The 25,801-nt window shown below is 44.2% G+C and overlaps 2 protein-coding genes and 1 pseudogene across 3 annotated transcripts in view; 1 reads left to right on the forward strand and 2 right to left on the reverse strand.

Moving 5' to 3' along the window:
* The first annotated feature begins 484 nt into the window (after window positions 1-484).
* The window catches only part of LOC308426474 (ATP synthase membrane subunit K, mitochondrial-like), a 316,992-nt gene continuing 291,675 nt past the window's right edge, over window positions 485-25,801 (forward strand). Inside the window, exon 1 of the mRNA XM_080924245.1 lies at window positions 485-495. The gene's annotated coding sequence lies outside the window, so the exon portion shown is untranslated. The remainder of the gene's footprint in view (window positions 496-25,801) is intronic.
* Window positions 15,623-17,342, reverse strand: LOC308425179 (protein regulator of cytokinesis 1-like; annotated as a pseudogene). The gene has a single exon. The product of its transcript is annotated as a protein regulator of cytokinesis 1-like (transcript).
* On the reverse strand, window positions 20,319-22,774 carry LOC308425180 (large ribosomal subunit protein eL31-like; the record flags this gene model as incomplete). Its single annotated transcript, XM_080922412.1, has 2 exons — window positions 20,319-20,640; window positions 22,716-22,774. 2 exons carry the CDS (start codon window positions 22,772-22,774, stop codon window positions 20,319-20,321), a joined length of 381 nt encoding a protein of 126 aa, XP_080778538.1.

The raw sequence follows: 25,801 nt of genomic DNA on the forward strand, positions 1-25,801 counted from the left end.
ATGTCCTTCCCAAACTCATCTTCAGGTTTGTTGAATCCTGCCAGCTACAAGCCAAGTGTTGCTCAAATTCATTTCCATAGGGAGACAGAAGAAATATCACCCCTCTGCCTAAGGTTCTGTTGACAAACTCAGGTACAGTTTCACCAATGTTTCCACTCTGTGGAACCAAGGAGTTTACTGGACTTACTTACAAAGCAATGGGTGAAAAGTTACTGATAGGACTTTGGGTGTTCCATCCCCAAGAGGCCACAATAGAAAGGCTTTAACTGGTAGGAAAAATGGCACTGCCACAGCTTCCCAGATGGAGCCGCCTCCCCTGGTCCTGTCCTCCTGTCTCTAACCTGTCCCTCAACACCACATTCTGTGTACAGAACTAGGGCAGAATTGCCAACAGCTGGTTGAGGGGGACAGCTGGATACTCTGGTGAGGGTGCTATGACCCAAACTGACCTCTCTTATGGGGGAAGGTAAACTGTCAACAAGCTCGGCTGAGGTGGTCTTTTGTGAGAAGACTCAGCCGAACTCCCTAATGGCAGCAGTTTGACTTGTGGGTTAAAACCGTACAGTGGCCATCTTCATCTCTGCCTGCTTTATCATGTGTTACACACTCACATGCTTACAAAATAGAAGTCATTCACAAAGGTTTTCATGCCCAAGACCTGAACTAACAAAGGGGATAAAATACCTTCACACTTGGATCATTCCTATGATAATAATTATCCTCACAGATATTAGAATTTGACAGTCACAGATAGGAGGTGACTGAATTTCACAAGCTAAGTAACTAATCCTATAGGGCTATAGGCAGGTCGTTATAGGAACAACTACTCCTGTAAAGCCAGGTTCCAGTCTAAAGCACAGTAAAGATCCATGCCAGAGCATAACAGAGTGATGTTTACTGTTTAAACAAGAAATCAGTATGATTCAACAGTTCTATGCCAGCTAAATTTTTATTTATGCATAAAGGCAAACAAAACACAGTAAAAAGCTAGATACAATAACATGTACCTATGATCCCAGCACTGTGGAGGCAGAGACAGGAGGATTACTGGGCTTGATGGCTAGCCAATCTAGCCAAATCAGTGATATACAACTTCAAAAGATCAAAAAGGAAGATGGGGACATTTAACATTGACCTCATGAGTCTATGCACATGTGTATATGTACCTGTGTGCACGCACACACAGACACACACACATACACACGCGCGCACGCTTCCTAAACAAGAACTATTTATTTTATATATATGATCAAACTATAACTGTCTTCCAAAACACCAATAGAAGGCATCAGCTCCCATTGCAGATGGTTGTGAGCCACCATGTGGTTGCTGGGAATCGAACTTAGGACCTCTGGAAGAGCAGTCAGTGCCCTTAACTGCTGAGCCATCTTTCTAATCTCATTTAGAAAGATCAGTTTCAAAGATGTATACGTTTATACTGAAACACTTTTTGAAGTCTAGCCAACGAAGAAATCCTAGGATAAAACTAAAAGACACAGAAAATCTGTCATGAAATCTCAAACCATGTAAGTCTAGATTGTAGGCAAAACAATTACAGATAACACAAATTGGGACCCACAACAGTTACACAAGAAAGATTATCTGCTAAGCAAACTGAGGTGGACTTTTGTGTGGTGATGTGGCCCAGTATGGAGCCTTCAAACCCAAGGAAAGAAAGGAGACAGTCATTTAATGGAACCTCAGCATAAGAGGTGCCAGAACCTGTCTCCATCCCTGCATGGGAGGGATGCTCAGGGAGGACATAGGAGCCTGCGCAGTGGGGAGGAGCTGTGAAGCAGGACCAGTGGCTCAAGGTAGCGTCAGAGTCTGCATGGGATGAGGAGAGTGTCTATCCATGAAGGTGGTGTTCTCAAAGCCTGGATGGGATGAGCATCCCATGGGAACATTTCCTGGGTTGGAGCAGGTCAGTTGGAGCACAGTGAAGAGGAAGTCTTGGAAAGCAACATATAAAGGGTTTTAGTTTGTTTTCTTTATATGAGCTGCGTGACTGCTGACTGCCCTGTGTGAAGCCCTGGGTCCAATCTCTATCATTGCATTATTTTTTTTGTGACTTATTTTAAAACTATGCCTTGGTCTGAAAATAAAGCTCAGTCAAACTCAGCAGAGTGCTTTCCTGCATGAAGCAGGTGTGGTGGCACAGACCTGAAACCCCTGCACCAGAGAGGCCAAGGCAGGAGGGTCCAAAGTTCAAGGTTATCCTCTACTTCAGGTGTTTGAATCCAGCCAGAGAGAGATACATGAGATTCTTTCTTTCTTTCTTTTTTCTCACAACTTTATTTAAAGAAGAGAGATACATGTACAGCTTTTTAAAAAGCATTTTGGCAATTCTTTTAGAGGTTTGATAGCATGCATTGAAATCCTACTAGTTACCATAAGAATAAAGTACATGTAGAACAGAATGTAACATGGAAACAGTCAGTTTTCTTGGTGTGTATAGATTAAACATAATAATCTTTGAATACCCAAAATTTTCCAGAAGGCTATATTTCTAGCTCTTGGATTACTAATGATTTAAGGTCTAGGTGTACCACACTCTGAGAGGGTGCTATACACTTATTTTTTTTCCTAAGAAGGACTGAGGCTTTCACTATTTGGCCTTTGTTATTCTTAAGCTTCATATGGCCTGTGAGTTGTTTCTGGGATAGTCAGAGTTTTCTGGGGCTAGTATCCAATTATCAGTGACTGCATATTATGTCTGCTTTTTTGTGACTGGGTTACCTCACTCAGGATGATATTCTCTAGATGCATCCATTTTCCTAGGAATTTCATAAAGTCATTGTTTCTAATAGCTGAGTAGTACTCCATTGTGTAAATAAACCACAATTTTTGTATCCATTCATCTACTGAAGAACATCTGGGCTCTTTCCAGCTTTTGGCTATTACAAATAGGGCTGCTATGAACATTGTGGTGCATGTGTCCTTATTATATGTTGGAGCATTCTGGGGTATATACCCAAAAATGGGATAACTGGGTCTTCAGGTAGGACTATGTCCAATTTTCTGAGGAACCGCCAGACTGATTTCCAGAGTGGTTGTATCAGCTTATAACCCCATCAACAGTAGAGAAGTGTTCCTCTTTTTCTCCGCATTCTCACCAGCATCTGCTGTCATCTGAGTTTTTGATCTTAGTCATTCTAACTGGTGTGAGGTGGAATCTCAGGGTTGTTTTAATTTGCATTTCCCTGATGACTAGGGATGTCGAGCAGTTCCTTAGATGCTTCTTAGCCATTTGATATTCCTCAGTTGAGAATTTTTTGTTTAGCTCTGTACCCCATTTTTAATAGGATTGTTTGATTCTCTGGAGTTTAACTTCTTGAGTTGTGAGATTCTTTCTAAATTAAAAAAAAAAAAGTTCTGACTCATCAGATACTTTTTTTCTTCTTGATATTACAGACAGCTACCTGGGGAAAAACAGCATTAAAATGTGAAGGTCCTGTTTGATATATAGAAATGCAAGGTATATCACATTAATTGTCTTGCTTTCCTTATGCATAATATTAGGTGTGCCAGCATGATTTATTATAATTTCAGAAAGCATTTCAAAATCACTCCAAGGATAGAGAAGACAGATTGAACATATAAAACCTGAGACCTCTTAGACCACTTCAGCTTGCCATGGCAAGACACTTTGTCCTGGTTGCTACTTGTAGACATGCAAGGCTTTGTCACTGTGCGGACTTTCAGAGTTTCATGGTTAAGTGTTAGAACCAACTTTTAAATTCATTGATTTCACACTTGTTATCATTGCCTTCTTTTGTGGTGCAAGGCATCAAACCCAAGGCCTGTACATGCTAGACTAGCATTCTACCCACGAAGCCACATCCCCTGCCCCTCCCTCATCAACCTTTCAAGCTACCTTGCCACCAACTTGCCACAGATGAGCCTTCAGGCTGCCTCAAGCTGGGGTTGCTTCATTTCCTGTCTTCTGAGAAGCCCCGGTTGCAAGAACTATAGGCTGGGGAAGCTATTGCCAAATTGAAGGCACGCACATTAGACTCTAGATACAGGACAGCCTGTTGCACTTACTAAATGCAACAGGCAAGTAGAATGACCTATTTCTCTTCTGGAAGGGAGGCCTCTCTGGTCTTCGTCTTTCCGTAGCTGAATGTGGGGCATTACAAGCCTTTCTTCTGTACCTAATGAGAGCAGCTTCTGGGACACAGAGAGAAAGATACATTTGGTCGGAATAATGGCTCAGTGGGCTCAGAGTTAATCGGTGCTAGTACCATCTGTATCTGTAGTCGTTCCAAACTCTGATCCGAACTGGAGCCGATTGGAAATATTTTCCTTTTCAATTGTTAATCTTTGATAAAACAAAACAGTATAATAATGTGAAAGAACATATTCAGGTATATAGTTGGAGTTCTTAGAGTAACAGAACTCATAGAATGAATCTCTCTTGGAGCTGCCAAGGGCCAGAAGGGGAAAGTAGAGGCCAGAAGGAGAAAACAGTCCAGGATGGGCAGGATTCTCGTTGGGTTTGGAGCCAAGTGCTGGAGTGGTGGGAGAAGAGAGACGTTCTTCTTCAGGATTCTTAGTGTTGTGGCTCTTTTATTAGGTGAAGGCTTTCCCTGGGGGGTGATCTCTAATGAAGCAGCTCTTCCAGAGGACCCAAGTTCTGTTCTAGCACCTTGTCAGCACCTCTTCCCTTCAAACAGCTGTCAGCTGGTCTGGGTGGCACATGCCCTTAATCCCAGAAGGCAGGTAGGAGGATCTTGTAGCCAGACTTGGCTACTTTGTGAGTTCCTTTTTCTTCGATCTTTCTCCACCCCTCTTCTTCCATCCTTTTAACCCCCTAAACACTAGGTAGGATAGGATAAAGGACAGAGGGGACAATATTATCAGACCACCTTCTGCTGATTAGGGGCATTGCTTGGGACATGTTTGATCTTCGACATCAGGATATCTATGTTCTTCCTTTCATCTCTTTCACATGACAACTTGACAAAGCGCATACAACCACTAGCTGGTCAACCAGCTTCAGTCATTAGACCAAGTAAAGAAAAGCTGGCAACAGCCAGTCCCTGACATTCAGGTGACTATTATCTAACTCACTAGGGGGAACAAGACACCCAGGAAAGAGCACATTTTTCTCTGTTTGAGCTGTACTGTCCCCCTTCTCCTTGTCTGTACTCAAGCTCTTCTGGTCTTCGGGCCTTTGGACTCAGAATGAGTTACAGCACCAGTTTTCCTGGGCTTCAGCTTGCAGGTGGCAAATGGTGGGGACTCCTTGGCCTTCCATGGTGATATAAGCCAATCCCTAAAAGTCCCATGATGGACAGACAAACAGGTACATAGATGGAGTGTATTGGTTTTATATTGAGAATATTGATTCTGTTTCTCTGGAGAACCCTGACAGATACACTGGGTTCAAAATGTACTCATCCCTTTTTCTGAATATATTGTTAGTTTTTCATTTATTTATGAACATAAAACTACCCATCACTTTCTTTTTCCTTTGCTTCTTACCTACATATCTTTGTGCTGAGGATAGAAATCAGGTCTCACAGGAACTAAGCACTTGTTTTCCTACTGAGCTACACCCCCAGGTGCTATTCACGGCTTCTATCGGTTTAATTTCTTTGGTTTGTTTGTTTATTTTTGTTTTGCTGTCATTTTCAAACAAATCACAGGGACTAGTCTAGTGTTGAAATGCTTTCTTCTCCTCCTAGAACAACATCTTGCTCTCCAAATCGATGAGTTTTTATACCTAATGGACTTAGCAGACACAGAGACCATCGGAAACAAGACTGCAAATCAGCCCTATTGTTAAAACGGCAAATGTTTGTTTACAAAGCTGACAGGATTAACGTGTGATGAGAGAGCAAACAGAAGTCTTGTGATGGGTTAGGCTGTTGCATAAGTTTAACAGCACACAGAGTGAAGGCCTGGGACAACGTACAGGAGTAAACAAACCCAATTTCTCAACTCTTACACAACAACCACCGGAAGAGAGACTTTTGTGACCAAATGTTGGGGTTTTTCTCCCACAGACACTAAGCAATCAATCCTGCCTGCAATGGTTATCCTCAGGTTCTGTTGTGTCCTGACTCTGGTCCAACCCCACAGGCTCAGTCCCCCAGCCTGCTATCCTACCCCAGTTCAACGCCTAGCAGTACCCTAGGCTGTTCCCTTTGAGCTTTTGACTTACAGGCTTTAAGCCAGGGTTCCTCCAACCCCATTTTCAGCTTCTATTAGTCTGCTGGAGTAGCTCATAGAACTCAGGGGGAATATTTAGGATTACTGGTTCATTACAAAAGTACCTATCAGACACCTCGCTATGTTGGCTAATATTCATGATCCAGCACTTGGGAGGCAGGAACCCTGCCATGAGCTAGAAGTTGAATTGGGCTACGTAATGAGATCCATGCCAGTCTGGGTTACAGAATAAGACTCCATCTTAAGAACAAATATAAATAGAGGTAGGGGCAATGCTGCCATGGTCAAAAAGCACTCACCACTCTTGCAAAGGACCAGGATTTGGTTCTCAGCACCAACAAGGCAGCTCACACCTCCCTGTAACTCCAGCTCCAGAGGATCCTGGCCTCTAAGTATACCTGCACGCATATGCGCATACCCACACACACATAATTTAAAATGAATAAAAATAAACATTTAAAACAAAAAAGATACATACAAATAAAAATGAAGGGGTGTTATGGTAAATAAAAATGGTATCCTTTTATCCAGCGATAGTGCCGGCACCATTAGGGCCACATGGCACTTCATCTTTATCTCAGCGGCTTCATGTTGCCCCCAAGTACTCTCACACCTAGGCAGTTCACTGGCTGCCCTCTCCTGTCTCCCTGCCAGCCGGGATTTTGCTTACATTCTCCACTGCCTGGTAAAATCATGACTCAACAATCAATAGTTTATCAAACAGATTTATATGTTAAATTCTCAATCCACAACACATCCACACAATAAGCTTACAACTATTTGACAAAGATGTAAACCGCCCACCTAGATAAAACAAATTGACCCATAGAAACCCTTAGAAATAATCATATCTACATATCTCCAATTAAGACCACCTGGGTCTAGAACCTCCTCCAGCTTCATCTTGATTCTTCTTCTTCTAGTTCTTCTTGTTCTTGTTCTTGTTCTTGTTCTTCTTGTTCTTCTTCTTCTTCTTCTTCTTCTTCTTCTTCTTTTTCTACTACTACTACTACTACTACTACTCTCCTACCTTACCCCCACCCCACTCCTACTGTCCAATCATGTTTCACTTTGACCTAACTAGTGCCAACACTCACCTGTGTTTAGACATAAACCTACAAATGGGTCACTGAGATGACTCAGTGAGATAAAGCACTTTCTGCCAAGACACACACGCTGAAGTCAATCCTAAGGACTCACGTACTAGAAGGAGAGAATCAAACTCTAAGCAAGTTGTCCCCTCTGACCCTTTGGGCACGCACACACACAAACATGTGTGTGCACACAAGTAAATAATAGAACACCAGTGAAGAACATTAGAAGAGCAGCTGGTATCACTCAGTGGTACAGTGCAGGCCCAGCATGACAAGGGTCGAAGTTCATTTCCCAGCACCATAAAACAAAACACAAATGAAGAAACCAAAGGCTCCTGCTAAATAACGTCACATTAAAATGGGGGTAAAGCACAGAGGAAGGGATGCAGAGCTTCCATACCCTCTCCACCCCTCAGAATCTCCATGTTGGTCAGCCACTTGGAAGTTCCCCAAACCCTGCCGTCTGGGGGTTTTATGGAGGCAAGTTGCACCTCAAACTAAGGTTATAGTCTACCGTGTCTGGACAGCTTTCCTGAACTTGGCACAAGATGGAGGACTCCATTTTCATAGTGGGGTCTTCCTTTTCTCTGCCAAGTCTGGGGAGCCCTACCCTAATATTCTATCTGAGGAATGTCATGTAATCCTTGGTGAAATTTCAGGTTCAACTTCCCAGAATGCCTCTCCATGCAACGAGGTATCCCCAGAACCTTAAACCTCAGCCAATGAAACTTCACCCTAAGAATAACCTCTTTCCACTCTCCAGGGCTCATATAGCCCCTGACTCACCTTGAATAAAAGGTATGTGCACAAGCTGAGATGGTCTCAGGGAGCTGTTTCATTGAAGATCATTGGAGAAGGTTTTTGTCTAAAAGAGTTGTAACACTAAGATCCTCAGAGAAGGCCTTCTTCACCACCACCCCATTGCCCCTACACTCACTCCCAGCTGGCCCGGGAACCTATAGAACCCACAGTTCCATACTCCACTTCATTCTTCCAGCTTGGTGTGCAGCGATAGGAACCACAGCTGGACCCCAGTAGGCATACCGCAGAGGAACCATTATACAAGGCCAGTAGGGTCAATGATCAACTTAAATTCCAGCCACTGTCCTAGTCCCCTGCCTAGAGATTGAGAAGTGGGGCTCATAAGTTCCAGTGTTCTTGTCACACCTGGGTCCAGACCAGGCATCGTCCTGCAAGAATCTAAAGGCTGCCACCCACCACCATCTCATTAGCATGTAAGAGTCTCACCACTTTGAAGATTCCAAAAATTTTAGGAACTGGTATATCAGCATACAGAGAAAAACTACATATATATTGCACAGTATCACAGAAAAATCATTACTAGTATATGTGTGTTCTAGAGACGTTTCTTACCACAAACTGATGCTGAGTAAAGACCAGCATATGGCCAGTGTGTGCATAATCCTACAAGAACTTTTTTTTTTTCATTGTATCATTGCAGTCTTATGCTCTGGGAGAAGGGATTTTTCATCCATAGTAATTGTTTTGTGAGAAACAAAACCTATGGAATCTTCACCATATTTTAATCCAGGTCCTCTGAAGGAGCAGGTGCTGCTCTTTGCCAATGAGCCATCTCTCCCTGCCCATCATCGATACTCTCAGTGCCTGTTTGTATTTCTCTACTCTCAAGTGGATATTTTCAAGTTTTGCCTTCTTCACATCTGGCATGACCGGAACGGAACCTGTTATTGTAGGAATGATGAGTAAACCAACTTTACAAAATGATGAGAATAGACAAAAACAATTACAAATGGGTTATAGCAAAACTTATTTGGCAGAGGGTGAGGGGCAGGGGTGATGGAGACCTCAGGCAGCAAGTGAGCTTGATGTGAAACAGACTTTTCTGGAGACAGGCTTGTTTTAATTATTAATTGATGTAGGAGGGTCTAGCCCACTGTGGGCAGCACTATCCCTAGAAAGCTAGTTAAGCATGAATCTATGAAAGCTAGCCAGTAAGCAGTACCCATCTATTGTTTCTCCTTCAAATCCCTGCTCTCCCTCAGTGATGGATTGTGATCCATCAAAGAAAACCAAATAAATCCTTCCCTCCCCCAAGGGGTGTTTTATTACAGAAGCAGAAGGAAACTAGTCATGTGATGTGGATCATTAAGGGGAAGTCTGTGTTAGGATGAGTTGGTAAGTCCTGATTGAACCTGTTAACCAGTATAGCCAAAGTACTCATTTTGACTACTAGACCTTGGTGTTTTAGTCAGGCTTAAAGAAGTGGCCAAATAAGAGAACAGACCTTGGGAACTAGCTTTAGGAATGTACTCTAGTGGTTTAGCAAATGAGGGGGGCAATACCTTCCAGCACCATTTTTACAATGTTTGGGCCCATTAGAAAGTCCTTTGATGAGGTTGGGTTAAAGACAGGGTAAGGGCTTAGTCCTCAGATTTTTGATGTGTGGAGCCCCTTGGGAAGCTGTTGTTTCCCTGAGTACTGCCTAAGGCCAAAGGCCTGAAATCCACAGTGTATGCCTTTAAGAATAAAGAGTAGGAGGGGCCAGGGATGAGGAAATACAGATAAAAACAAGGATGCTTTTCTACTTCTGGAAGTAGGCGGAGAAAGGATACAAACAAGAAGTCTGTATTAAGGCACCAGTACAGTGTTTGTTTTGTGCATGCAGTGCTAGCCAGGAAACAAAGACCATGCCTGATTTCTTTTCTCCTCTGATCCACGAGTCATGACTTTCTTTGGTGTAACCCACATTCAGGCTTATGCCAGGGCTATGTTGGCCTTCTACCCTCCTTTTCATGCCATGCCAAGGACACACATAAATGGCATTTGCAGGATTTAACAATAGCAGAGATGAACGCAAGGTGACTACCAGACTCTTTTATTGTAAGGCACAAGCTCTGGTTTGTGAGAAAGGTAGGAAATCACTTTGCGTAACAGGAGACTGTTACCAAAAACCTGTGCTTTTTAAAGCGTGTGTTGTGTGGGAAAATAGGGGTCAGAGAAGTTTGTTCTTCTGCCGTGTAGATCCTGGGGACCAAACTCAGGTCATCAGGCTTGGTGGCAGGTACCTTTACTCTCTGATCTATCTTCTTGACTCTTACAAACAAACAAACAAACAGATGGCCATCTGCAGGCTAGGCCAATGTTCTATTGCTAAGCTACGCATTCAGGCCCTGGCTGAAGGCATATATGTTTTCCAGATGCTTCTGAACTCCACTTAATGCAGTGCTGAGAACTGAACCTAAGACCTCACCCATGCTGGGGAAATGATCTGCCACTGAACTACAGCCCCAGCACTTAACACTTGACCTTAATTTAATAAACTAGCAAGGGCGCCCATTCTTTATCTCCCATCTGTTCTTTCTTGGAGGTGCCAGCCCAAGAATGGCTCTTGGCCACAATCCATTCCCATGGCCATTGTTGTAAAATGTCTCCTCTAATTATGTAGAGGAACTCTGGCCCAGAAGTGACCCCTGTGGGATGTTCAGTGTAGAGTGGAAGGGCGTAGGCCCTCGAGTCAGGCAGATTGGCTCAGAAATCAAAAACCTTAATGTAAGACTACAGAGATATCATCTGTAGTTGTGGAAGAAGAAACAAAGGTATAAACAGAATCACAGAGAACTAGTAAACCTTGGCAGAACCTTGAAGCAGGTAGAGAACTAAGAAGGAACTCTATGGGATCTCACATAACAAGAGGCCAATGAATGAGTCTGAAAGCAATTAGGGCTGGAAGCATAGCTCAGAGTGTTGGGGGTCAAACCCCAGCCCAGGTGAGAAGGAAGAGTGTGGTTTCAACAGATGTTTACCACGTGCCAACCACTGTTCTAGACATTAATACACCACGGAAACTGAGCGAAGCAACTGTGCTTAGGATTACAGTAATGCACCTTGAGGACAGTGACGACCAGAGCAAAGCTATGAGTCATACAAAGAGATGCTTTGGGGGACAGATTTAGAAGAGGGGAGCCGTGGACAGAAGCATGGTAGGGGGGTGTCTTTCCTTTAAGTCCTGCTGTGCAACTTGAATACGTTTTAAAATTTTAAATCATGACTGTTTCTTGAGCTCTATGGTGAGTTTTCTTTTTTTTTTCTAGTTTATTGAGATAGGGTGTCACTGTGTCACTCGGGCTGGCCTTGAACATAAGGTCCTCTTGCCTAAACCTCCAAATACAGTGGGAATTACAGTGGTGTACCCTCACAGCCAGCACTGCTCCCCTATCCCATGGTGTGTGTGTGTGTGTGTGTGTGTGTGTGTGTGTGTGTGTGTGTGTGTGATGACTGAACTTAGGTATCTGCATATGCTAGTCAAATATTCTACCACTGAATACCTCACATTGTGTATTATAGGAGGACTTGGCAGGAAGTGGGTATGTGGGTGGCCATTTCCTCCTGTATATTTTCCCAGCTATATCTTGCAGCTAATGGTCTTCATGCCGAGCTATCCATCATTGGGGGCTGGCCTGAGCAGATCAAGTGACTTCTCTTTGTTTCTCTCCATCTGACACAAAGACGCTCATGTAAAATTCCTTGGTGTTCTAGAGGGACAGGATGTTCATTGTGGAGACTCTGCAAAGACATGGAGCTCTTTGGAAGAACACTGGTCAGGGAACAGGGTGGAGCTTGGAAGATGATGTACCAGTCGGGGTGAAGCCAATGGCACAGCCTCTACCATTGTAAAGGAGCCCAGACAGCAAATTATGACCTGGCTTCCATTTGAATGATACTGGGCAGTTAGTTGTTGTGGGTCTCTATATTGCTCACGTATGGAAAGACAGTGAATTCGCTATCCTGGCTGGATTATTGCCACAGATTTCACACGTAGGGCATGTAGTCCCTAGGGCAAGGAGGGCCTCCAAAAGGAAGGTACAAGAGCAATTATGGATTATAAAAGAAAGAAATTAGATAACTGTAGGGGATCGGGATGTAATAAGTAGAAAAATATTTAAATTCCTGCCTAACAAAACAAGGGAGATTGCTAACTGTAATGGGGAACACATGCTGATGTTCTTCCGTGTGCCCATTCATGGACAAACGAGGAAACAGCTGGCAGCTTGGGGTAGTGAGTGTGCTAAGAGGTGCACAGTCTGGTAAATGTCTGACAGTTCTAGAGAGGAGGGCCTGGGTTTGCAGTGTTGCCAGTTTCCATTATATAAATACTTTCCCCGTAGCCAACTTCAAGTACCAGATTGAAGTCACTGGGCATGGAGTTGGGAGAGAAGCAGGCAGTTCTCAGCAGTCCCTGTGAGCTGCTGGGACCAGTGGGGTTCCAGAACTGTGGTTTATTTAAAAACCAGAGAGCCCATAGGTTCCTCAAGTCATCTGCCCCTAGCCTTGTGGCTATTGCTTGAGCTTTAATCCCAGAACCCATCACATCTCCCCAATAAAACTGTCCATCTTGTTATGGAACTGTATCAAGATCCATGGCTTGCTTGCCAGCCTAGGTCTCTCCAGAGGTGGACAAAGAGTTGAAGGCCCAGGCACAAAGGAAGTAAAGATGCGGGAGAGGTGAGACGGGTGTTTATTGGGGCAGTAGCAGAGAGCACCCTGTTAGGATGGGTGGAGTCTCCAAAGATAACAGACCATTTAATAGACTCTGGGCTAGCTTTTTATACCCCCACCCTCTCCTCTTTTGATTCTCCCTCTTTTCTTTTTCACTCCCTCCTTGGCTCAGGGAGACACCGGGATCAAGTGAGGCAGCATCCTGGGTGCAGAGTACTTGAGCTGGTGTATGGGAACGGCATTGCTTCTCCTCGTCCTGTAATGCCCTGTCTCCTGCAAACTCCTCACAGAGCCAGGTCCATGTACCCATTGCACAGCACAGCACATTCTAAAATGGCCAGTTTTGCAAAAGCAAATCAATGGAAAGGCACCCAAGCTTTTTATACTCAGATCTCAAATCCCACAGGACGGGATCTGGGGCCGTTTGTGACCTCGGGTGCTGGGAAAGGTGAGTGGAGGCTAACCAGGGACTGACAGGTACAGGTACAGCAGGTATTCCGGAACTGCGAGCAGGTAGTTTCCTGGTACCTTTATCATTTATCCCTTTGCAAAGTTCACAGCTCAGGGATTCTATAACCTTCCTTCTGGAGGTTTTTTTTTTTTTTTTTTCCTCCTTTCAAAATCGACACAATGGTTGGCAAGACTACTGTTTATTCAGAAAGCAGCTAACAGGATGCGGCAGGCCTGTCTGTAAAGATTCAGGCAAACTATTGCCAGCCACAGGAACCCTCGGGCCAGCAGGAGGAGGACTCCCTCACCTCTGATGGCCCCATAGGTCATCATCCCTTGGAAATTAAGTAGCTGCTGGGGTCTTTGGCCCTTGAATGAACCCTCTACTCTGATGGGAAGCCCCTCCCTTGTTAGCCTTGGGGCGGGTACTTTCCTTTGGAACCCCTGGCCTCCTTTTCCTCTCCCTTTAAACCTTTTCTACTGGAGCCAGTGAGGGCTAAAGTCAGGACCCATGGGGCTTGATGCTTCTATGGGAGGCCCCTTTAAGGAAAAGATTCCAAACGTTTAGTGATTAATGGCCAGGGCCTTTAGAAGAAGCCCGTTCAGATTAGATGCCTGGAACTGACACTCCATTAGCTTGCACTAGACAGCTCTGAGGCCAGACCACTGAGAAGGAAAGTGAATTTTGCAGATGAGGCAGTTGGCGGACCGTCTTCTTTGGGGGTGGCACCACCACCTCCTCTCCCCTTTTGGATGAGAAAGTCTTAGAACTCTCTTCCCATTTCAGTCATCCATACTGATAATAGAGGCCATTGTCCTTTCCTAAGGGTCTCCCTTAATCCTGCATTGCCCTTTCTGTATCCCAGCTTCTCCCCCACACCCAAACCCCCAGTGTCCCTTCCCCCTCTCTCCTCCTCATCCCTTTCCTGCTTGATCAGAATAGGACTGTCCTGTCAGTCACAGGTCTGTAAGGATCTGAACCACTGTGGGTGCGAAGTGACCTCTAGTGGTCATTCACAAAGGTCACCTACTGGAGGAAGAGGAGGGCAGAGCAGGTTTGGAGTTTGAGGCCAGTCTGAGCTCCTGTGAGATCCTGTGTCAACGATAAAAATAAAGGGCCAGGGAGATGCGTCGGTGGGTGAAGCGCTTGCTACACAACTATGAGGACCTAAGTCTAGATTCAGTGAGAAATGCTGACTCAAACACACAAACAGGGTAAAGCTTGATATGGTGATACACGCATTTGATCCCAGTACTGGGGAGACAGAATGGGGAGATGGACGCAGGTGGGACTTTATGAGTTAGAGGTCAGCCTGGTCTACACGGTGACTTCTAGGCCAGCCATGGCTACATAGGGAGACCGTATCTTTTTTAAATATTTGTTTATTTATTTTTTATATATAAGCACACTGTTGCTGTCTTCAGAAGAAGACATCAGATCCTATTACAGATGGTTGTGAGCCACCATGTGGTTGCTGGGAGTTGAACTCAGGACCTCTGGAAGAGCAGACAGTACTCTTTTTTTTTTTTTTTTTTTTTTTTTTTTTTTGGAAGATAACTATATACATCTTATTTTATTTTAATATATTTAAAACAACATATATATGTGAATAAACAGCACACAGACCAAGTTTTAAAGAATCATTAAATGTGTCAGCAGAGCCAGCACAGAGAGTAAATAATAGTGCTTTGGGGAAGAGCAGTGAACTGGGTAGGCAAAGAGCCTCATTGTGGATGTGATTACACGGATAACTTGTAGATGTGCAAAGCTGCTGAGTCCATGACAAAAACAACCCAACCCACCCAGACAGCCTCTCTGTTTGGTCAGCTACAGGGAATAGACTAGGCATAGTGAACACTGGAAAGCACTGCACAGGTCAGACAAGCGTGTGTCCACACACACACCGCAGAGACTGCACTACAGAAACAACTCTTACTGCTACTCTTGGCAGCTAGTCAGCCATCTCAAATGCTAAACCCAAGAAATCCTCGCTGGGACAATGGTGGGGACAGGCCTCTGGGTAAGATCAAGGCCACCATAGCGGCAGCATGAATCGAGTGTCCACTAACTAAAACATCTATTTTTTTAGATGTTAATTCCAAATCTACCAGCCAGAATTACTTCATGTCTCGTACCTTGTACCCCAAAGCTGGACACAATAATTTTTTTATTTTTCAATATAGTGTTGAAATAAGACAAACCTTTGATCATTCTTTAAGTAGAATTATGGGGTAGAGAAAAAAAAATTAGCTACCAGATGTTAAAACTTGTACTTAACTATCATAACTAGCTTTTAAGGTCTCTCTTGACTCAAAAACAGATCTTTGTGACTCACTGTGCCTGTGAAGGCTTTCCAGCTGTTTTCCTCGTGTCTAAGTCAGATGAAATTACAGAACCTGCCCAAGGTTGCTTCAAACAGCTAAACGGATGAAAACGTACTAAATCGCCCCTTGTATACATCAGCCCAGTCTAGGCACAGGAAGCCACAGCTGGCTAACCAGACAAGGGTTCTCAGGGCTGGATGATGGTTGAATCGAGGATTCGAGAATTGCATCAGATCTGGAAGCCTTTGAAAGTTCTCATGCTTGTTGGCCCTAAGCCAGGCAGCTCTAGGTGTTTTCTCTCCAGAACACAGAGAAGTGACTACTGACTTGCCAGAAGGGGGTAGTCAAGACACAGGTGAATGGTACACTGATCCACCCAAGACAGGCGGAATGCTACTATTGGGTGTAGCGCTAGGCATGGTGGTACCGCTCATCTTGCGTACTTTGCCAGACTTGTTGGGAGTCTGTCCTGGTCTATTGCTATGGGTCCGGGAAGCACTGCCACACAGCATCTCTGTTTCTATCTGTCTCTTGTTCTTTGGTTGCCTCTGCTGTTTGGCTCGCTCTTTCTCCAACCGATGTCATTCCCACTGTTCTGTAACGTACCCCATGAACTTCTGCCCATTCACCTCAAATGCTGTTGAGCGCTCTTGTTCCCATCGTTCAGTCCGTGCTTTCAACCCCTCTTCCAGCTTAGGGGGTGTCTCCTGGAGCTTTGCTCGTTCCTTTTCTTCTTTTAAAAGATTTCCCCCTCGGTTTGTAAACCGACTTGGATCTGAAGCTCTTCTCTCAAATTCTAGGAAAAGTTTCCAGCTCTCTTCCCATTTCTGCACACCTTCAAACCGTTCCTTGTGAACTTCATAGCAGCTTCTTAATCCTATAATCTCAATGTCATGAAGATGGAGCAGGATTTTCTGTGTAGTCCTCAGAATAGTAAGGGGCAAAAGCCTGCCTCTGTTCCTGGCTGTACACCGGTCCCAGAGCTGAGTCAGCTCCATTCAAATGTCTCAATCACTTGCTTTCTGTTTTTTGCTTTCGGTTCTAACCGATCCACTTCTAATTTCAGCGCATTCCTGATTTTGGTTTTTGACCCAGTCATAATTGCAGCCACAGCTTCTCTCTCTATTCTCCAGGTATTTGTCACCTTTCCCAGAGCTCTGGGATTTGAGCACGGAGCCCCTCCCATTCCGCTTCGTTTTGTGATTGCTCTTCATCTCCAGCTGCTCCAGCCGCTTCTGTAACATCGAGCTGTTCTCCAGCGAAAAACAAAAGGCGCTCTCATCTTCACACACGCTTTCTCAAAGCTTGTCTCTGGAGTGTGTGCTAGTTCTTCCTTTGTTTTCCTCAAAGTTGCCACATGTTGTCAGAATAGGTTCAGCTTCTCTAAGGTGGGGACAGAGGTGCTGTACACAGCACAGGGAGGCATACAAGATCTTGTTCTTGGAGTAGCTTAAGTTCCTGCTTGCTCTCCTTCTTCTGTCTTCTCATCAACTCTACTCGAGTGCGGTAATCTTTTTCTAGTTGCAAGACAGTTGTCTCTTTTTCTTCCTGAAATGGCTTCACTTGTAACTCACTGCACAGGTTACTGAGTGCCTTCTGATAGACGGAGATGCTTTTGAGAAGCCTTTCCCGTAGCCTCTCCTCCTCAGCAGTCTTTCGATCCAGAAGATCCTTTATATGCTTCTTTACAACCTCAGTTCTTTGGAGTCTCTGTTCCTCTGGAATCCCAATTAATTCCCATATATCCAGAAGGTGAGTTAGAGTTTTCTGGAGGCATACGATGAACTTGTTCGCTAGCACCTCACTTCTCCTCATGGTGGACGCTCCACGCCGTCCAGAATCAAACCCCTCCACCTCTCACGTGCGAGACGGAAGATGGTAACCAGCCACAGCAACCTTCTCCTTCAGTTGGTCTCCTGCAGTCAGTGCTCTCAACCACTGAGCCATCCAGCCCCGGAGACCTTATCTTAAAAACAAAACAAAGTAATGGGTGAAGCGTGACAGAGGAAGATACCAAATATTGATACGCAGTCTCCACTCACGTATATACATGTGCATGCACACAAGCATATATCACAGACACACACACAGGGGAGAAAAATAAAACCAGACTGGCACGGTCACTATGCTATGTACTGGAGAGAGAAGACTTTTGGGTCAGGGCACATGTCTCTTGGGAACACTTACAGTTGGGTTTCTGGGTTCCCAGTATTTTTGTTTGCTGCTTTGGTTTTGCTTTTGTGTTTGTTCTTATATTGGAGATAAAACCCAGGACTTTATGCATGCTAGGAGAGCGATGGATGGACCACTGAGCCACACCCTTCCTTAGTTTGTCTTCTTTAACCCATGGCCCACTTAAGCCTCACATCCTCACCTGTGAAATGGTAACTATGGGTGCCTTTTAAACGGAGGTAAAGATTGAACAAAAGAGCACGCAGAAGGAATGGGTCAGTAAGTGGTAGGTACCCAGTGAAAGTCAGTTCTCAGCCCCACTTCAGATTCAAATTTTTAAAGGGAAAGAGGAAGAAATCAATAGGACAGATGGCAGGAATGGATTTTGGTTTTGGTATAGGAAGACTGGAAGGTAAGATGGCTTACAGATGGCAGATAGGATAGGACAGATGGCAGATACTGATTTTGGTTTAGGTATAGGTAGACTGGAAGGTAAGATGACTTCTAAGTCTGTTTATTCCAGGATGAGAGACCATCTCTCTAGGAAAATGTACACACCATACCACACACCACACTGTCACACACACATACACACACACACACACACACACACACACACACATACACACACACATACGTTATTAGTTATTTAATAACTATTAGTTCTTATTGTGACCCAGCTAGCCCCGCCCCCCATAATTGAGGCAGAGCCTTATCAACTTATTTAATCAGCTTTAGCACGATTACAGGGTGAACACACCTAATCTCCTTTTCTATGCTAAACTAGCTGTTTCCCAGCTGTCTGTTCTCAGGGTGCACTTCTCTCAGCCATGGGATCCTGGTCCATCCCATCTGATGGCAACCTTCTGCTCTCCATCTCCCTCTCTTTCTGTGGTTACTACCTGAGATCCCCAGCCTGGAACTGAAGCCCCACCCATCTCTGTTCTCCCCAGCAAGTGGCTATGAGCCACTTTTGTAACTTTAATTTTTAAAGCTTATTTTTAAATGATGGTTCTTAAATGCTCTAGCTTCTCTTTTAGCCCATCACCCACCAGAGGTAGTGAAAAGACAGGATGTGGGGGAAGTGGACCTGTTTAGAAATGGTCCTTTGGAGTAACTCCCATCTGTGCTGCCAGGAAATTGGCAGATTAGTTCACAGGTCAGTATCAGCAGCTCGATCCATTCATAAACACCTTATGGGATATACCAGCAGTCCAGCTCGGTAGAGTTGGGATTGTAAACACAAATAAATCATCAGCAGTAGCACTACCTAGCAGAGACAGCCAGGCCCCGGCCTAGAAACAAGTTAATAGGAGGGACCACCAGGAATACCAGGAGAGTTTCTCAGCTGTGCTTCAGTGAAGGGAAGACCAGGGAAGCCTTGAGATCAACAAGTGTTGTACTGCAAGCTCTATAAGCAAGCCAAGCTTAGCCTCAGCATGTCTTGCCTTAGTGACGTCATCCAGAGTCCTCAGAAGCAACAAGAAACCAAAGCACACCACCACAAGTTTTGGGGTGTGTTTCTTTCAATGGAGTCCCAACAAAAAGGACCTCAACTACAGTACCAATACATACATGCCGTTAACAAAGAATCCTTGCACGTGCTTGCTGTAGCAGAACATCCTTTCACTTGTGTCTGCTTCAACAAAATGTTTCTTCACGAGTCTGCCTTAGCCTTTCACCTGTGTCCACTTCAGGAAAACACTCCTTCATGTGTTTACCCCAGCAAACCGTCCGACACAACTGACTTTCTAGAGAACACCTAAGTTTCTACTTCACACTTTTGTTTAACCAGTCAGAGAATAAAAACTAGCAAAGGTTATACAACATGATTTGGTGTATGTGAGAATATGATCCTTTGGATGCAACCAGACCTTGGGGGCCAGTATTTAACATCTGAATACATAGCAGCTCCAGATCAACCCTCAACACATATACATACAGGAAGACACACACACACACACACACACACACACACACACACACACACACACACAGTATACAGATTTGTCAGCTTTCCAAAAGAACTCTGGGCTGTTTTGCAGTAGTTCAAGAAGTCACATTAAGAAGCCTAGCTACATTTGCATTTTGGAGAAACTATGATTTTCTTTTAAAGCTTTGATGTATATATACCTAGTGTTGATTTTCTCACGAACTACCATGTTAATCACTATACTGGACATATCTGCATTTAAAAATATTAGTTGCCTAAAATTTGAATTCAGTTGGGGGTATTTTATATTTTCACTTGCTGAATCTGGAAACCTGAGACAGGAATTGGGGGTGCTTAAGATTTATTTACTTTTTTTTTTAGTGGTATACACATTTAATTGCAACACTAGGAAGGAAAAGGCAGGTGGATTCTGAGTTGGAGACCAGCTTAGTCTTCAGAACAAGCAGCACCAGAGAAACCGTATCCCCCAAAAACAAAAACCACAATCCTAAAACACTGACTTCTGGGAAAAGACACTTCCAATTTCCCATGTACCCAGAATAGAGGTTCTCAGATTAGTTTCCAACATTACTCCTTAGACCCAAAAATTCACCTAAGGGGCAGATAACAGAAAGACAACCCCGAACCTGGAGGTAGTTCTGCACCTTTATTTGACATTCAGTAGGTTAGTTCTCATCCACATTTACCGTCTGTAGATCTTTGAATGTGGTAACAGGCACATAAGTTACCAGTGTGTGGAGCTTGTTTGGTGAATCCTCATCTTCATTACGTTTTCTGGACAAATGCACTCGGATGCGATACGGAACATTCCTTACTCCCTTGGCCCAGACGGCTTTATTGAGCCTGGTGTCAACGCGCACATCTGGAGTCCCCATTTCCTTCATGGCAAATTTCTGAATTTCTTTGAGTGCCGGAGGAGCACACTTCTTGAAGCCCAGTTCATGGGTGCGCTTGTGAATGTTGATGGTGGATTCTCGGGTCACCACCCTGCTCAGGAAAAGAAGATTGCGAGGGATTGTGAGATGGAAAGTCCGATTTATTTACTTTTATGTGTATGAGTGTTTTGCTTTCATGTATGTATGTGGACCATGGGCATGCCTGGTGCTCACAGAGGTCAAAATATGGTACCTGATCCGTTAGAGCTGAAATGACAGACAATTATCAGCCGCCATGTGGGCTGCTGTTTACTAAGTCCCGGTCTTCTGAAAGAACAACAGATGCTCTTCAAAGTTGAGCATCCGTCTAGCCTCAAGTCTCCGTTTTATATTTTTATTATTGTTTGTTATTGATCCTAGGGCATGAACCAAGGGCCTCCCATCAGCTAAGCATATTCTCTAACCACTGAGCCACAGCCCTGTGGCAATTCAGGGCTAAAGTTTTTGGTGATGTGCAATTCTAATAACGGGGAATGGGAAGAAGTTACATAACCTGGAAATTTTGGAGGCCCTGTGACTCTTAAAAAAAAAACAACAAACAAACAAAAAAGCCAGGGGATTGAACCAAGACCTCACACAAGGCAAGCATCCTTCTATTGACCTGCATCTCAGCCAGCCTTTCATTCTCAGACAGGGCTTTGCTAAGTTGCCTAAGCATTCAAGGATGGCCTTGAAGTCACCATGCCATCCAGGCTGGCCTCAAACGTGCTATTCTCCTGCCAGGGCCTCAGGTAGCTGGGATCATAGGTGTACATCCCTCCTGTGAATCACTTAAAGCAGTTTAAAGTGGGCACTGGTGGATTCTGGGAGGAAGAAGTAACACTCTGGGTGCCCGAGGTGGCCCAAAAGCTGCTCTGAGATCACTAGGGTGTGGCAGCCAGAGTCCTTGCTTTTCTGTTATTCTACAGTATACAGTGGCATTCCCAGTGACTTGTCTGGGCAGTCCTCCTGGCCTGTGACCCTGTCACTGTGTACATACAGAACAGCCCAAGGTACATCGTATCTCCTTGGGCTGGGCACCTAACAAGCACCTTTAATTTGTGCTGAAATGAATATCCTGCTGTCCTTCCTTCCTCCTTTCAGCTCGTGCCTCTTGAGTGGCTGATGTGCAATGCCAGATCCTTCACTTTGATAAGGGTTTTTACTTCATCTCCTCGATCCAGACCTAGTTCCATAGTCCATGGCTCTCGAGATTCGAAAGCAACTAAGCTGTTGTTGAGTCACAGCTGCCTGAGAGGCTCCTTACAAGAAAGACTCCCGAGTCTCTTCAGCGTTGATGAAGGAATGGCATCTAGATACGCTCCTGTGTGTGTGTGTGTATGTATGTGTGTGTATGAATAGGCATGTGCTGCATTTGTTCATGTGAGTGTGATGTATGTGTATGTGCTAAGTGTATGCTTTAGTACCGATTAGCCATACTTCTGCCCACTCCAATCCCATAATTCTCATACTTGTCTTAATCAGAAAGCAGCAGCTTCCTGGTCCTTTCCTCCTTCTCTGGTACCTTTCCAGAAAGGCTTGGATCTTGGGAATGTGGAGCAGATGGGTCACTATTCTGGCTAACTTACAAACTAATGCTACTCCCAAGCTATGTGTGAAAGTTGTAGAGTAACAAATTATTTTATTTTTGTTTATTTATTTATTTATTTTTGGTGAAATGAAATCCAAGGTCCCATGCATGCAAAAAGAAAATGTATTCTGCTACTTGCCCCTACCCAACCCCTTAACTCAACTAATATCCAGCCAGCCATACTCCTAAGGCTTAGGTTAACTGCAGGATTTATCTGCTAGAAGGAAGATGATTTTCCTTATCCCTCAGCTCCAGGAGAGAGGACTGTTTCAGTAATTTATATGACTTTCAGCAATCACATCACTTCCAAATGGGGAACCATCATGCAATCATATTCTAGTTGGAAATCCTTTCTCATTACCCAAAGACCCTCCATGGAGCTCACAAGCTGCCTTGTTAGTTTTTACAGAATGAGAAGAGTCATTTCTACCTTGCAGTTGGGTTAAAATTAAAAGTAAGACTCCTTACTTTTAACTCCTACCTTGGGAGCTGCCTTGCTCCTCTGAGCATCCCCCTGAGTACCCATGTAATGTGAAGCCTGGGGTTTGTTGAGTTACTTCAACAGTTTTCCATAGAGACTCAGAAGGCTCTTTTCCCTAATTTCAGGAAAGAGCATCGTAGTTGGTTAGGATGGAATTGGCATTCCAAATACTTAGTACACAATAGGTAGTCAACAAATACTTGTTTAGGAGAAGACTGGAAGAAGAGGCAGAGGTGGGGATTCCGGAGGCAACGAGGAAGCCGATGTGTATATTTCTCTCAGCACATCTCTAGTTTGATGAAGTTTTTAATGATTCTAAGGGTTTCCATGGGTCTAATTTATCTTTTCTGGATGGACAGTTTATATCTTTGTCCACTGATTGTGACTTTATTGTGTGTGGGATTTGTGGATTGAGAATTTAGCATATAAACCTGTTTGATAAGTTAAAAAACAAAGAAAATACTTGCTTAATACAATGTGTCCACATCTCAGTATTCAGACATATGCAGAAAGGATAGCCCAGTGAAGATCTTTATAGCCCTTTTTTTTTCGCTCTGTCCCATAAACATCAGCTAACATTTACTGTGTTTATTCTTGTCTGTTCATTTGTCTTTTGTGTTGCTGGAGATTACACCCAAAGCCTGCACTGAGCCAGATCCTCAGCCCTGTGTTGCTGACTCATTTGAAAGCTAGTTGTAATCGTCATGACACTTAACCCCTATATTTAGCTGGAAGGCATCTCTTGAGAATTGGGACACTCTTCCACATTGTTTCCTAATATTATCTAATACCTAGGTATAGAAATTGATCTCAGTGCCCTACCCATATCTTCGTGGCCTACATCTGAGTTACTCATAGTTTTCAGAAATCAAGCAACTTCCTATGTGTCTCTACTGGAAGTGTGGGGGAGTCACTGGCACTCAGCCAAAGATGGAAAGACACTGGATTGTTGGCTAATTGTTCAAGCTTCTTGCCTTGCAGGAACTGACTGTGTATTGCAAAGAACTCATCCCAGGAGCCACGGTAGTAGTAGCATGCTCAATAGCACACCCTTTGGTAGTTTTCTTCCTTGACCTCTTCTTACTTCCGAAGCTTCCTGAGATGGCTGTGAGGTAAGCTGTTTGCACTCAAAGGTTGATATCTACGTTGTCTTAATATCTACGTTGGAGGGACCCAGACCCAAAGGCATAAGCCCTTTTCAAAATCCGTTCTTAAAAGTTATTAGTGTCTTTATGTGGGTGTGTGCAGTACCTGTGGAGGCCAAAAGAGGGCATCAGATCAGTGTGAGCTGCCTGACATGGATGCTGGAAACCAGTCTCTGATCCTCTGCAAGAACAGCAAGCACTCTTAACCGATGAGCCATCTCTTCAGCCCTGCTATATTTAAACGGACATGCGGCTCTGGTACCCACTGAGAAATAAACCTCAAGCCTGCTTGGGGTGGGAGTATTGCACCTGTTGGCTAACAGGAGCTGTTCTTAATGATGATCCTTACTTGAATAATGCTAGACCAGCCTATCTTCATAACAATAATAATTATGGCTTGTGAAGAGCCTACAGTACATCAGCTTAACATGCTCCATTTCCCTTAATCCTCACAGAGACTCTGTGGGGAGGGCGTTTTCATTATTCCTATTGTGTTCTGAAAGAACCGAAGGCTCCTAGGGGTTAGATAACTTTTTAAAGTCACACAGACAGAAAGAAATGCTGTGGTTACCCAATGTGTTAAAATAGACAGATGGTGCCAAGTGTGGTGGCACACACCTGTAATCCTAACACGTGGGAGTGAAGGCAAGAGAATCAGAAGGAATAACTATCCTTGGCTACACAACAAGTTCAAAGTCAACTCAGGCTATAAGACTTTGTCTCCCCACCCCCCCAAAAAACAAACACCCAAAATGGAGACATTTAGGGGTGTGCCTCAGTGGTACAGTGCTTTCTTAGAATACATAAGAGTCTGGATTTGATCTCCAGCAACAGAAAAATGTGGGGGGTAACATATAGATACTCATCAACATTCTGCTTTTTAATGAACGGAAACAATAGTTCTTGGCACATAAAACATCTAATAGTAACAATACCATAAAATATGTTGGGTGGTGCGTTCATACAAGAGTGTGTGTGCCCGCACAAATGCTCACCCATGCCAGTGTGGAAGTCAGAGGATAGATAACCTTGTGTGGGGGTCCTCAGCTCAGACCCTGATTGGCACAAGGTCTCTTATATATCATGTTAACTGGCAAGTGGACTTCTGAGAATTCTTCTCTCTACACTCCACACCTCAGTGTCCCCTCTCTCTGTAGGAGTGCTGGGATTTCAGCTGCCTCACCAGGGTTTTATGTGGGCCCAGGAGAACTAAATTCACGAAGCTCTCACACAGCAAATGCTTTGCCTGTTGAGTATCTTAGCATTTTTATCGGTAAAATAAGTTTATTGAAGTATCCTGCTCTGGTTTCCCAATGAAGTGAGAGCCTCAAGGAGCTAAAACTACCTCTTGATTCTTGGAACAGCTTCAGCACTGGGCTCAAGTTACTGGTGGTAAAAAATTTCAATCAGTAAGTTATGCAAAAACTACAGATGTCACCAATTGTGAAAGACAAGCCTCTCCCCAGACTTGTCCTGTCACAGTCCTCAAGCTGTTGGGCTCAGTCATATCAGTCGAGAGGGACAGTGTTGGGTGAGATGTGCTGTGAAGTTTTGTACAAGTTCAGGCTTCCCTGGGACAATACACCCACGTTAGTAATATCCGGCCCCACCTAGTAACCTAGGTACACAAGAAGGCTTAGGCCTTGTGAGGATGTCCTTCCCAATTAACTGTCTTCTCTATGAATCCAGAAAGGGAACAGACTTTGACCCCAATTTATCTCAGTGACTTGACCCTACCGTCATAAAGTGTTCAAATTCAAGTATTATAAAGGATCATGACAGGGACATAATTCAGGGTTCCCGGGCAAAGGAAGAGCTAGCTGAGGAAGTCAGCTGCTCGGAGATCAGCAGGTGAGTGGCTAGAGAGGGACTGTGTTTGGAAACTTTGGTGTCTTGGAAAGCAAGAGACCATCGGTTCTTCGACTCACAGGGCAGCCGTGTGTAGCCGCACACTCTCCAGCTTTTTTGTTTTGTTTGCTTTATTCTGATTGGTTGGTTGGCTGGTTAATTTTTGTTT

Source organism: Micromys minutus, assembly GCF_963924665.1.
Source record: "Micromys minutus genome assembly, chromosome: 10".
Lineage (NCBI taxonomy): Eukaryota > Metazoa > Chordata > Mammalia > Rodentia > Muridae > Micromys > Micromys minutus.